This window comes from Salvelinus namaycush, chromosome 5, assembly GCF_016432855.1.
Source record: "Salvelinus namaycush isolate Seneca chromosome 5, SaNama_1.0, whole genome shotgun sequence".
Lineage (NCBI taxonomy): Eukaryota > Metazoa > Chordata > Actinopteri > Salmoniformes > Salmonidae > Salvelinus > Salvelinus namaycush.
In genome coordinates, this window is record NC_052311.1 from 57,449,782 (window position 1) to 57,466,680 (window position 16,899).

Below are 16,899 nucleotides of genomic sequence, written 5' to 3' on the forward strand. Positions count from 1 at the left end.
ACTAGACAATAACTATTCTACGATCACAGACATCCACACTACTAGACAATAACTATTCTACGATCACAGACATCCACACTACTACCCAATAACTATTCTACGATCACAGACATCCACACTACTAGACAATAACTATTCTACGATCACAGACATCCCCACTACTAGACAATAACTATTCTACGATCACAGACATCCACACTACTACCCAATAACTATTCTACGATCACAGACATCCACACTACTACACATCATAACTATTCTACGACCACAGACATCCCCACTACTAGACAATAACTATTCTACGACCACAGACATCCCCACTACTAGACAATAACTATTCTACGACCACAGACATCCACACTACTACACATCATAACTACTCTACACACAGACATCCACACTACTACACATCATAACTACTCTACACACAGACATCCACACTACTACACATCATAACTACTCTACACACAGACATCCACACTACTACACATCATAACTACTCTACACACAGACATCCCCACTACTAGACAATAACTATTCTACGATCACAGACATCCCCACTACTAGACAATAACTATTCTACGATCACAGACATCCCCACTACTAGACAATAACTATTCTACGACCACAGACATCCCCACTACTAGACATCATAACTATTCTACGACCACAGACATCCACACTACTAGACAATAACTATTCTACGATCACAGACATCCCCACTACTAGACATCATAACTATTCTACACACAGACAGACACACTACTACACATCATAACTATTCTACACACAGACATCCACACTACTACACATCATAACTACTCTACACACAGACATCCACACTACTACACATCATAACTATTCTACGATTACAGACATCCACACTATTACACAATAACTATTCTACGACCACAGACATCCACACTACTACATATCATAACTACTCTACACACAGACATCCACACTACTACACATCATAACTACTCTACACACAGATATCCACACTACTACACATCATAACTACTCTACACACAGACATCCACACTACTACACATCATAACTACTCTACACACAGACATCCACACTACTACACATCATAACTACTCTACACACAGATATCCACACTACTAGACATCATAACTACTCTACACACAGATATCCACACTATTACACAATAACTATTCTACGATCACAGACATCCACACTACTACCCAATAACTATTCTACGATCACAGACATCCACACTACTACACAATAACTATTCTACGATCACAGACATCCACACTACTACCCAATAACTATTCTACGATCACAGACATCCACACTACTACACATCATAACTATTCTACGATCACAGACATCCACACTACTACACATCATAACTATTCTACGATCACAGACATCCACACTACTAGACAATAACTATTCTACGATCACAGACATCCACACTACTAGACAATAACTATTCTACGATCACAGACATCCCCACTACTAGACAATAACTATTCTACGATCACAGACATCCACACTACTACACAATAACTGTTCTACGATCACAGACATCCACACTACTAGACAATAACTATTCTACGATCACAGACATCCACACTACTAGACAATAACTATTCTACGATCACAGACATCCACACTACTACCCAATAAATATTCTACGATCACAGACATCCACACTACTAGACAATAACTATTCTACGACCACAGACATCCACACTACTACCCAATAACTATTCTACGATCACAGACATCCACACTACTAGACAATAACTATTCTACGATCACAGACATCCCCACTACTAGACAATAACTATTCTACGACCACAGACATCCACACTACTAGACAATAACTATTCTACGATCACAGACATCCACACTACTAGACAATAACTATTCTACGATCACAGACATCCACACTACTACCCAATAACTATTCTACGATCACAGACATCCACACTACTAAACAATAACTATTCTACGACCACAGACATCCACACTACTACACAATAACTATTCTACGATCACAGACATCCCCCACTACTAGACAATAACTATTCTACGATCACAGACATCCACACTACTACCCAATAACTATTCTACGACCACAGACATCCACACTACTACACAATAACTATTCTACGACCACAGACATCCACACTACTACACAATAACTATTCTACGACCACAGACATCCACACTACTACCCAATAACTATTCTACGATCACAGACATCCACACTACTACACAATAACTATTCTACGATCACAGACATCCACACTACTACACAATAACTATTCTACGATCACAGACATCCACACTACTACCCAATAACTATTCTACGATCACAGACATCCACACTACTACACAATAACTATTCTACGACCACAGACATCCACACTACTAGACAATAACTATTCTACGATCACAGACATCCACACTACTACACAATAACTATTCTACGATCACAGACATCCACACTACTACACAACAACTATTCTACGACCACAGACATCCACACTACTAGACAATAACTATTCTACGATCACAGACATCCACATTACTAGACAATAACTATTCTACGATCACAGACATCCACACTACTAGACAATAACTATTCTACGATCACAGACATCCACACTACTAGACAATAACTATTCTACGATCACAGACATCCACACTACTAGACAATAACTATTCTACGATCACAGACATCCACACTACTACCCAATAACTATTCTACGATCACAGACATCCACACTACTAGACAATAACTATTCTACGATCACAGACATCCCCACTACTAGACAATAACTATTCTACAATCACAGACATCCACACTACTACCCAATAACTATTCTACGATCACAGACATCCACACTACTACACATCATAACTATTCTACGACCACAGACATCCCCACTACTAGACAATAACTATTCTACGACCACAGACATCCCCACTACTAGACAATAACTATTCTACGACCACAGACATCCACACTACTACACATCATAACTACTCTACACACAGACATCCACACTACTACACATCATAACTACTCTACACACAGACATCCACACTACTACACATCATAACTACTCTACACACAGACATCCACACTACTACACATCATAACTACTCTACACACAGACATCCCCACTACTAGACAATAACTATTCTACGATCACAGACATCCCCACTACTAGACAATAACTATTCTACGATCACAGACATCCCCACTACTAGACAATAACTATTCTACGACCACAGACATCCCCACTACTAGACATCATAACTATTCTACGACCACAGACATCCACACTACTAGACAATAACTATTCTACGATCACAGACATCCCCACTACTAGACATCATAACTATTCTACACACAGACATCCACACTACTACACATCATAACTATTCTACACACAGACATCCACACTACTACACATCATAACTACTCTACACACAGACATCCACACTACTACACATCATAACTATTCTACGATTACAGACATCCACACTATTACACAATAACTATTCTACGACCACAGACATCCACACTACTACATATCATAACTACTCTACACACAGACATCCACACTACTACACATCATAACTACTCTACACACAGATATCCACACTACTACACATCATAACTACACTACACACAGACATCCACACTACTACACATCATAACTACTCTACACACAGACATCCACACTACTACACATCATAACTACTCTACACACAGATATCCACACTACTAGACATCATAACTACTCTACACACAGATATCCACACTACTAGACATCATAACTACTCTACACACAGATATCCACACTATTACACAATAACTATTCTACGATGACAGACATCCACACTACTACCCAATAACTATTCTAGGATCACAGACATCCACACTACTACACAATAACTATTCTACGATCACAGACATCCACACTACTACCCAATAACTATTCTACGATCACAGACATCCACACTACTACACATCATAACTATTCTACGATCACAGACATCCACACTACTACACATCATAACTATTCTACGATCACAGACATCCACACTACTAGACAATAACTATTCTACGATCACAGACATCCACACTACTAGACAATAACTATTCTACGATCACAGACATCCACACTACTACACAATAACTATTCTACGATCACAGACATCCACACTACTAGACAATAACTATTCTACGATCACAGACATCCCCACTACTAGACAATAACTATTCTACGATCACAGACATCCACACTACTACCCAATAACTATTCTACGATCACAGACATCCACACTACTAGACAATAACTATTCTACGACCACAGATATCCACACTACTACCCAATAACTATTCTACGATCACAGACATCCACACTACTAGACAATAACTATTCTACGATCACAGACATCCCCACTACTAGACAATAACTATTCTACGACCACAGACATCCACACTACTAGACAATAACTATTCTACGATCACAGACATCCACACTACTAGACAATAACTATTCTACGATCACAGACATCCACACTACTACCCAATAACTATTCTACGATCACAGACATCCACACTACTAAACAATAACTATTCTACGACCACAGACATCCACACTACTACACAATAACTATTCTACGATCACAGACATCCCCCACTACTAGACAATAACTATTCTACGATCACAGACATCCACACTACTACCCAATAACTATTCTACGACCACAGACATCCACACTACTACACAATAACTATTCTACGACCACAGACATCCACACTACTACACAATAACTATTCTACGACCACAGACATCCACACTACTACCCAATAACTATTCTACGATCACAGACATCCACACTACTACACAATAACTATTCTACGATCACAGACATCCACACTACTACACAATAACTATTCTACGATCACAGACATCCACACTACTACCCAATAACTATTCTACGATCACAGACATCCACACTACTACACAATAACTATTCTACGACCACAGACATCCACACTACTAGACAATAACTATTCTACGATCACAGACATCCACACTACTACACAATAACTATTCTACGATCACAGACATCCACACTACTAGACAATAACTATTCTACGATCACAGACATCCACACTACTACCCAATAACTATTCTACGATCACAGACATCCACACTACTAGACAATAACTATTCTACGATCACAGACATCCCCACTACTAGACAATAACTATTCTACAATCACAGACATCCACACTACTACCCAATAACTATTCTACGATCACAGACATCCACACTACTACACATCATAACTATTCTACGACCACAGACATCCCCACTACTAGACAATAACTATTCTACGACCACAGACATCCCCACTACTAGACAATAACTATTCTACGACCACAGACATCCACACTACTACACATCATAACTACTCTACACACAGACATCCACACTACTACACATCATAACTACTCTACACACAGACATCCACACTACTACACATCATAACTACTCTACACACAGACATCCACACTACTACACATCATAACTACTCTACACACAGACATCCCCACTACTAGACAATAACTATTCTACGATCACAGACATCCCCACTACTAGACAATAACTATTCTACGATCACAGACATCCCCACTACTAGACAATAACTATTCTACGACCACAGACATCCCCACTACTAGACATCATAACTATTCTACGACCACAGACATCCACACTACTAGACAATAACTATTCTACGATCACAGACATCCCCACTACTAGACATCATAACTATTCTACACACAGACATCCACACTACTACACATCATAACTATTCTACACACAGACATCCACACTACTACACATCATAACTACTCTACACACAGACATCCACACTACTACACATCATAACTATTCTACGATTACAGACATCCACACTATTACACAATAACTATTCTACGACCACAGACATCCACACTACTACATATCATAACTACTCTACACACAGACATCCACACTACTACACATCATAACTACTCTACACACAGATATCCACACTACTACACATCATAACTACACTACACACAGACATCCACACTACTACACATCATAACTACTCTACACACAGACATCCACACTACTACACATCATAACTACTCTACACACAGATATCCACACTACTAGACATCATAACTACTCTACACACAGATATCCACACTACTAGACATCATAACTACTCTACACACAGATATCCACACTATTACACAATAACTATTCTACGATGACAGACATCCACACTACTACCCAATAACTATTCTACGATCACAGACATCCACACTACTACACAATAACTATTCTACGATCACAGACATCCACACTACTACCCAATAACTATTCTACGATCACAGACATCCACACTACTACACATCATAACTATTCTACGATCACAGACATCCACACTACTACACATCATAACTATTCTACGATCACAGACATCCACACTACTAGACAATAACTATTCTACGATCACAGACATCCACACTACTAGACAATAACTATTCTACGATCACAGACATCCACACTACTACACAATAACTATTCTACGATCACAGACATCCACACTACTAGACAATAACTATTCTACGATCACAGACATCCCCACTACTAGACAATAACTATTCTACGATCACAGACATCCACACTACTACCCAATAACTATTCTACGATCACAGACATCCACACTACTAGACAATAACTATTCTACGACCACAGATATCCACACTACTACCCAATAACTATTCTACGATCACAGACATCCACACTACTAGACAATAACTATTCTACGATCACAGACATCCCCACTACTAGACAATAACTATTCTACGACCACAGACATCCACACTACTAGACAATAACTATTCTACGATCACAGACATCCACACTACTAGACAATAACTATTCTACGATCACAGACATCCACACTACTACCCAATAACTATTCTACGATCACAGACATCCACACTACTAAACAATAACTATTCTACGACCACAGACATCCACACTACTACACAATAACTATTCTACGATCACAGACATCCCCCACTACTAGACAATAACTATTCTACGATCACAGACATCCACACTACTACCCAATAACTATTCTACGACCACAGACATCCACACTACTACACAATAACTATTCTACGACCACAGACATCCACACTACTACACAATAACTATTCTACGACCACAGACATCCACACTACTACCCAATAACTATTCTACGATCACAGACATCCACACTACTACACAATAACTATTCTACGATCACAGACATCCACACTACTACACAATAACTATTCTACGATCACAGACATCCACACTACTACCCAATAACTATTCTACGATCACAGACATCCACACTACTACACAATAACTATTCTACGACCACAGACATCCACACTACTAGACAATAACTATTCTACGATCACAGACATCCACACTACTACACAATAACTATTCTACGATCACAGACATCCACACTACTACACAACAACTATTCTACGACCACAGACATCCACACTACTAGACAATAACTATTCTACGATCACAGACATCCACATTACTAGACAATAACTATTCTACGATCACAGACATCCACACTACTAGACAATAACTATTCTACGATCACAGACATCCACACTACTAGACAATAACTATTCTACGATCACAGACATCCACACTACTAGACAATAACTATTCTACGATCACAGACATCCACACTACTACCCAATAACTATTCTACGATCACAGACATCCACACTACTAGACAATAACTATTCTACGATCACAGACATCCCCACTACTAGACAATAACTATTCTACGATCACAGACATCCACACTACTACCCAATAACTATTCTACGATCACAGACATCCACACTACTACACATCATAACTATTCTACGACCACAGACATCCCCACTACTAGACAATAACTATTCTACGACCACAGACATCCCCACTACTAGACAATAACTATTCTACGACCACAGACATCCACACTACTACACATCATAACTACTCTACACACAGACATCCACACTACTACACATCATAACTACTCTACACACAGACATCCACACTACTACACATCATAACTACTCTACACACAGACATCCACACTACTACACATCATAACTACTCTACACACAGACATCCCCACTACTAGACAATAACTATTCTACGATCACAGACATCCCCACTACTAGACAATAACTATTCTACGATCACAGACATCCCCACTACTAGACAATAACTATTCTACGACCACAGACATCCCCACTACTAGACATCATAACTATTCTACGACCACAGACATCCACACTACTAGACAATAACTATTCTACGATCACAGACATCCCCACTACTAGACATCATAACTATTCTACACACAGACATCCACACTACTACACATCATAACTATTCTACACACAGACATCCACACTACTACACATCATAACTACTCTACACACAGACATCCACACTACTACACATCATAACTATTCTACGATTACAGACATCCACACTATTACACAATAACTATTCTACGACCACAGACATCCACACTACTACATATCATAACTACTCTACACACAGACATCCACACTACTACACATCATAACTACTCTACACACAGATATCCACACTACTACACATCATAACTACACTACACACAGACATCCACACTACTACACATCATAACTACTCTACACACAGACATCCACACTACTACACATCATAACTACTCTACACACAGATATCCACACTACTAGACATCATAACTACTCTACACACAGATATCCACACTACTAGACATCATAACTACTCTACACACAGATATCCACACTATTACACAATAACTATTCTACGATGACAGACATCCACACTACTACCCAATAACTATTCTACGATCACAGACATCCACACTACTACACAATAACTATTCTACGATCACAGACATCCACACTACTACCCAATAACTATTCTACGATCACAGACATCCACACTACTACACATCATAACTATTCTACGATCACAGACATCCACACTACTACACATCATAACTATTCTACGATCACAGACATCCACACTACTAGACAATAACTATTCTACGATCACAGACATCCACACTACTAGACAATAACTATTCTACGATCACAGACATCCACACTACTACACAATAACTATTCTACGATCACAGACATCCACACTACTAGACAATAACTATTCTACGATCACAGACATCCCCACTACTAGACAATAACTATTCTACGATCACAGACATCCACACTACTACCCAATAACTATTCTACGATCACAGACATCCACACTACTAGACAATAACTATTCTACGACCACAGACATCCACACTACTACCCAATAACTATTCTACGATCACAGACATCCACACTACTAGACAATAACTATTCTACGATCACAGACATCCCCACTACTAGACAATAACTATTCTACGACCACAGACATCCACACTACTAGACAATAACTATTCTACGATCACAGACATCCACACTACTAGACAATAACTATTCTACGATCACAGACATCCACACTACTACCCAATAACTATTCTACGATCACAGACATCCACACTACTAAACAATAACTATTCTACGACCACAGACATCCACACTACTACACAATAACTATTCTACGATCACAGACATCCCCCACTACTAGACAATAACTATTCTACGATCACAGACATCCACACTACTACCCAATAACTATTCTACGACCACAGACATCCACACTACTACACAATAACTATTCTACGACCACAGACATCCACACTACTACACAATAACTATTCTACGACCACAGACATCCACACTACTACCCAATAACTATTCTACGATCACAGACATCCACACTACTACACAATAACTATTCTACGATCACAGACATCCACACTACTACACAATAACTATTCTACGATCACAGACATCCACACTACTACCCAATAACTATTCTACGATCACAGACATCCACACTACTACACAATAACTATTCTACGACCACAGACATCCACACTACTAGACAATAACTATTCTACGATCACAGACATCCACACTACTAGACAATAACTATTCTACGATCACAGACATCCACACTACTAGACAATAACTATTCTACGATCACAGACATCCACACTACTAGACAATAACTATTCTACGATCACAGACATCCACACTACTAGACAATAACTATTCTACGATCACAGACATCCACACTACTACCCAATAACTATTCTACGATCACAGACATCCACACTACTAGACAATAACTATTCTACGATCACAGACATCCCCACTACTAGACAATAACTATTCTACGATCACAGACATCCACACTACTACCCAATAACTATTCTACGATCACAGACATCCACACTACTACACATCATAACTATTCTACGACCACAGACATCCCCACTACTAGACAATAACTATTCTACGACCACAGACATCCCCACTACTAGACAAAAACTATTCTACGACCACAGACATCCACACTACTACACATCATAACTACTCTACACACAGACATCCACACTACTACACATCATAACTACTCTACACACAGACATCCACACTACTACACATCATAACTACTCTACACACAGACATCCCCACTACTAGACAATAACTATTCTACGATCACAGACATCCCCACTACTAGACAATAACTATTCTACGATCACAGACATCCCCACTACTAGACAATAACTATTCTACGACCACAGACATCCCCACTACTAGACATCATAACTATTCTACGACCACAGACATCCACACTACTAGACAATAACTATTCTACGATCACAGACATCCCCACTACTAGACATCATAACTATTCTACACACAGACATCCACACTACTACACATCATAACTATTCTACACACAGACATCCACACTACTACACATCATAACTACTCTACACACAGACATCCACACTACTACACATCATAACTATTCTACGATTACAGACATCCACACTATTACACAATAACTATTCTACGACCACAGACATCCACACTACTACATATCATAACTACTCTACACACAGACATCCACACTACTACACATCATAACTACTCTACACACAGATATCCACACTACTACACATCATAACTACTCTACACACAGACATCCACACTACTACACATCATAACTACTCTACACACAGACATCCACACTACTACACATCATAACTACTCTACACACAGATATCCACACTACTAGACATCATAACTACTCTACACACAGATATCCACACTACTAGACATCATAACTACTCTACACACAGATATCCACACTATTACACATGATAACTATTCTACAGCAGAAGAAAGTGACAGTAAACAACTTTCAGTTTTTCAAGAAATGATTATTCTAAATTGAAAACAGTGATAGAACACTGCAGCCTGCCTGTCAGCTACTGTAAACTCTCACCCTATTAGACAGAAAAATCTAACAGAACATTTCATCCTAACATCTACAGAACAACAACAAACACAGTCGACAGGCTTTGATGAGACGAAAATACACAACTTCGTTCCACTATAAATGAGCTCAACAAATAAAAAGGTCCTATTTACAATCCTGTCAAAACTTACCTTCAACAAACACCTCGTCCACTACACTTAAGTCATTTAAGCAAATTAACAAAAAAACGTGTCATGTTTCTTATTATAACTACTCTACACACAGACATCCACACTTATTAACCTAAAAATAAATATATTTCTTATTAACCTCTCGTTAATTGATTCGCAGTGACGGCTTGTGTAAACCTCGGGTGCCAATACTCATTATCTTATCAGATTGGGAAACGACAGCTAAGCTGAGCTACAAAGAAGTCTGTGTGTGTGTGTGGTGCTGTGTAAAAATCTGAACAGGCTCAAGCCTGGCCTGACCCTCCCAGAGCCAGGAATCACATCAGACCAAACAAATCAAGGACAGATGTGACTGCTGATCTCTCTCTGCGGTGCCATGACTCCCGCTAGGAGATATAACCATCCACTGAAAAAATAACATACACCCTAGACCTACAGCACCATTATTTCTACTGACAGTACTACAGACGTATTGGTGATGCATAGACAAAGCAAAAGGGTAGGCTATACACACTAGAGGTCGACCGATTAATCGGAATGGCCGATTAATTTGGGCCGATTTCAAGTTTTCATAACAATCGGTAATCTGCATTTTTGGACACCGATCATGGTCGATTACATTGCACTCCACGAGGAGACTGCGTGGCAGGCTGACTACCTGTTATGCGAGTGCAGCAAGGAGCCAAGGCAAGGTGCTAGCTAGCATTAAACGTATCTTATAAAAAACATTCAATCTTAACATAATCACTAGTTAACTACACATGGTTGATGATATTACTAGTTTAACTAGCTTGTCCTGCGTTGCATATAATCGATGCGGTGCCTGTTAATTTATCATTGAATCACAGCCTACTTCGCCAAACGGGTGTATTAACAAGCGCATTCGCAAAAAAAGCACTGTCGTTGCACCAATGTGTACCTAACCATAAACATCAACGCCTTTCTTAAAATCAATACACAAGTATATATTTTTAAACCTGCAAATTTAGTTAATATTGCCTGCTAACATGAATTTATTTTAACTAGGGATATTGTGTCACTTCTCTTGCGTTCTGTTCAACAGAGTCAGGGTATATGCAGCAGTTTGGGCCACCTGGCTCGTTGCGAACTGTGTGAAGACTATTTCTTCCTAACAAAGACAGCCAACTTCGCCAAACGGGGGATGATAAGCGCATTTGCGAAATAAAGCACAATTGTTGCACAAATGGACCTAACCAGAAACATCAATGCCTTTCTTAAAATCAATACACAGAAGTATATTTTTTTAAACCTGCATATTTAATTAAAATAAATTCATGTTAGCAGGCAATATTAAACTAGGGAAATTGTGTCACTTCTCTTGCGTTCATTGCACGCAGAGTCAGGGTATATGCAAAAGTTTGGGCCGCCTGGCTCGTTGCGAACTAATTTGCCAGAATTGTACGTAATTATGACATAACATTGAAAGTTGTGCAATGTAACAGCAATATTTAGACTTATGGATTCCACCCGTTTGTAACGGACGTCGTCGGGAGAAGGAGAGGAGGACCAAAGTGCAGCGTGGTACGTATCCATAATTACTTTTAATCAAGATGAATACCCGAACAAAAACAACAAAATGACCAACGAACAGTTCTGACAGGTGCAACAAACACTAACCAGAAAATAACCACCCACAAACAAAAGTGGGAAAACAGGCTACCTAAGTATGGCTCTCAATCAGAGACAACGATAGACAGCTGCCTCTGATTGAGAACCATACCAGGCCAAATACATAGAAATAGAAAACCTAGACCTACAACATAGAATACCCACCCACATCACACCCTGACCAAACTAAAAATAGAAACATACAAAGCACTCTACGGTCAGGGCGTGACACCGTTAGATAAAATACGGAACGGTTCCGTATTTCACTGAAAGAATAAACGTTTTGTTTTCGAAATGATAGTTTCCGGATTTTACCATATTAATGACCTAAGGCTCGTATTTCTGTGTGCTATTATATTATAATTAAGTCTATAATTTGATAGAGCAGTCTGACTGAGCGGTGGTAGGCAGCAGCAGGCTCGTAAGCATTCATTCAAACAGCAACTTTCCTGCGTAGGCCAGCAGCTCTTTGCAATGCTTCAAGCATTGCGCTGTTTATGACTTATCAAGCCTATCAACTCCCGAGATTAGGCTGGCAATACTAAAGTACCTATTAGAACATCCAATAGTCAAAGGTATATGAAATACAAATGGTATAGAGAGAAATAGTCCTATAATAACTACAACCCAAAACTTCTTACCTGGGAATATTGAAGATTCATGTTAAAAGGAACCACCAGCTTTCATATGTTCTCATGTTCTGAGCAAGGAACTTAAACGTTAGCTTTTTTACATGGCACATATTGCACTTTTACTTTCTTCTCCAACACTTGGTTTTTGCATTATTTAAACCAAATTGAACATGTTTCATTATTTATTTGAGACTAAATTGATTTTATTGATGTATTATATTAAGTTAAAATAAAAGTGTTCATTGTTCATTCAGTATTGTTGTAATTGTCATTATTACAAATACATATATAAAAATAGGGCGATTAATCGGTATCGGCTTTAATTTGGTCCTCCAATAATCGGTATTGGCGTTGAAAAATCATAATCGGTCGACCTCTAATACACACGGTGGGACTTGCACACATATTATGACCCACTGATGTAGTGTTGGTCCTGTACGTCATCCACCAAGGATCACATGAGAAATAACTGTTGTACAATGCTTTCATGTGTTATCCTCTGGGGTTTTGCTGAGGTACCTACGTGAGGACGTAGTTGACACTGACGATACAGTGGGGTCTGGAGGAACGGCTGTTGTGTACGATGGTGGCATAGCTCTGGACCCAAACCCAGCCACCCTGCTTAGCCAGGAACCTATAATACTTAGTGGTCACTTGGCCTTTCACCAGCACTGGGGGGGGGGGGGGGGGGGGGGGGGGAGGAGAGAGAGAGAGAGAGAGAGAGAGAGAGAGAGAGAGAGAGAGAGAGAGAGAGAGAGAGAGAGAGAGAGAGAGAGAGAGAGAGAGAGAGAGAGAGAGAGAGAGAGAGACAGAGACAGAGACAAAGAGAGGGAGTCACAGAGACAAATAGAGGGGGAGAGAGAGAGTTAGAGGGAAACTGAAATTCTTGTTTATATCATTGTTCCAAAAAGAATTAAGCATTAATTAGTGGTCATGTACAGTTGAAGTCGGAAGTTTACATACACCTTAGCCAAATACATTTAAACTCAGTTTTTCACAATTCCTGACATTTAATCCTAGTAAAAATTAGGTCAGTTAGGATCGCCACTTTATTTTAAGAATTTGAAATGTCAGAATAATAGTAGAGAGAAATATTTATTTCAGCTTTTATTTCTTTCATCACATTCCCAGTGGGTCAGAAGTTTACATACACTCAATTAGTATTTGGTAGCATTGCCTTTAAATTGTTTAACTTGGGTCAAACATTTCGGGTAGCCTTCCACAAGCTTCCCACAATAAGTTGAGTCATTTTGTCCCATTCCTCCTGACAGAGCTGGTGTAACTGAGTCAGGTTTGTAGGCCTCCTTGCTCGCACACACTTTTTCAGTTCTGCCCACAAATTTTCTATGGGATTGAGGTCAGGGCTTTGTGATGGCCACTCCAATACCTTGACTTTGTTGTCCTTAAGCCATTTTGCCACAAATTTGGAAGTATGCTTGGGGTCACTGTCCATTTGGAAGACGCATTTGCGACCAAGCTTTAACTTCCTGACTGATGTCTTGAGATGTTGCTTCAATATATCCACATCATTTTTCTTCCTCATGATGCCATCTATTTTGTGAAGTGCACCAGTCCCTCCTGCAGCAAAGCATCCCCACAACATGATGCTGCCACCCCCGTGCTTCACGGTTGGGATGGTGTTCTTCGGCTTACAAGCCCCCCCCCCCCCCCCCCCCCCCCCCCCCTTTTTCCTCCAAACATAACGATGGTCATTATGGCCAAACGGTTATATTTTTGTTTCATCAGACCAGAGGACATTTCTTCAAAAAGTATGATCTTTGTCCCCATATGCAGTTGCAAACTGTAGTCTGGCTTTTTTATGGAGGTTTTGGAGCAGTTGGTTCTTCCTTGCTGAGCGGCGTTTCAGGTTATGTCGATATAAGACTCATTTTACTGTGGATATTGATACTTTTGTACCTGTTTCCTCCAGCATCTTCACAAGGTCCTTTCCTGTTGTTCTGGGATTGATTTGCACTTTTCGCACCAAAGTACGTTCATCTCTAGGAGACAGAACGCATCTCCTTCGTGAGCGGTATGACGGCTGTGTGGTCCCATGGTGTTTATACTTGCCGACTATTGTTTGTACAGATAAACGTGGTATCTTCAGGCATTTGGAAATTGCTCCCAAAGATGAACCAGACTTGTGGAGGTCTACAATTTTTTTCTGAGGTCTTGGCTGATTTATTTAGATTTTCCCATGACGTCAAGCAAAGAATCACTGAATTTGAAGGTAGGCCTTAAAATACATCCACAGGTATGCCACCAATTGACTCAAATTATGTCAATTAGCCTATCAGAAACTTCTAAAGCCATGGCATCATTTTCTGGAATTTTCCAAGCTGTTTAAAGGCAGAGTCACCTTAGTGTATGTAAACTTCTGACCTACTGGAATTGTGATACAGTGAATGATAAGTGAAATAATCTGTCTGTAAACAATTGTTGGAAAAATTACTTGTGTCATGCACAAAGTAGATATCCTAACCGACTTGCCAAAACGACAGTTTGTTAACAAGAAATGTGTGGAGTGGTTGAAATACAAGTTTTAATGACTCCAACCTAAGTGTATGTAAACTTCCGACTTCAACTGTATAACATAATTGGATGATATGATTGTAGTGCAACATCAAATCAAATCAAAGTTTATTTGTCGCGTGCGCCGAATACAACAGGTGTAGACCTTACAGTGAAATGCTTACTTACAGGCTCTAACCAATAGTGCGAAAAAAAGGTGTGTGTGTGTGTGTGTGTAAGTAAAGAAATAAAACAGTAAAAAGACATTTGAAAATAACAGTAGCAAGGTTATATACAGACACCGGTTAGTCAGGCTTATTGAGGTAGTATGTACATGTAGGTATGTTTAAAGTGGCTATGCATATATGATGAACAGAG

The 16,899-nt window shown here is 39.4% G+C and overlaps 1 protein-coding gene across 1 annotated transcript in view; it reads right to left on the minus strand.

Moving 5' to 3' along the window:
* The window catches only part of LOC120047685 (single-minded homolog 1-A-like), a 38,856-nt gene that overhangs the window by 8,702 nt on the left and 13,255 nt on the right, over nucleotides 1-16,899 (minus strand). The window contains exon 8 of the mRNA XM_038993235.1: nucleotides 14,534-14,681. Within this exon, the coding sequence (XP_038849163.1) occupies nucleotides 14,534-14,681 (148 nt within the window). The remainder of the gene's footprint in view (nucleotides 1-14,533; nucleotides 14,682-16,899) is intronic.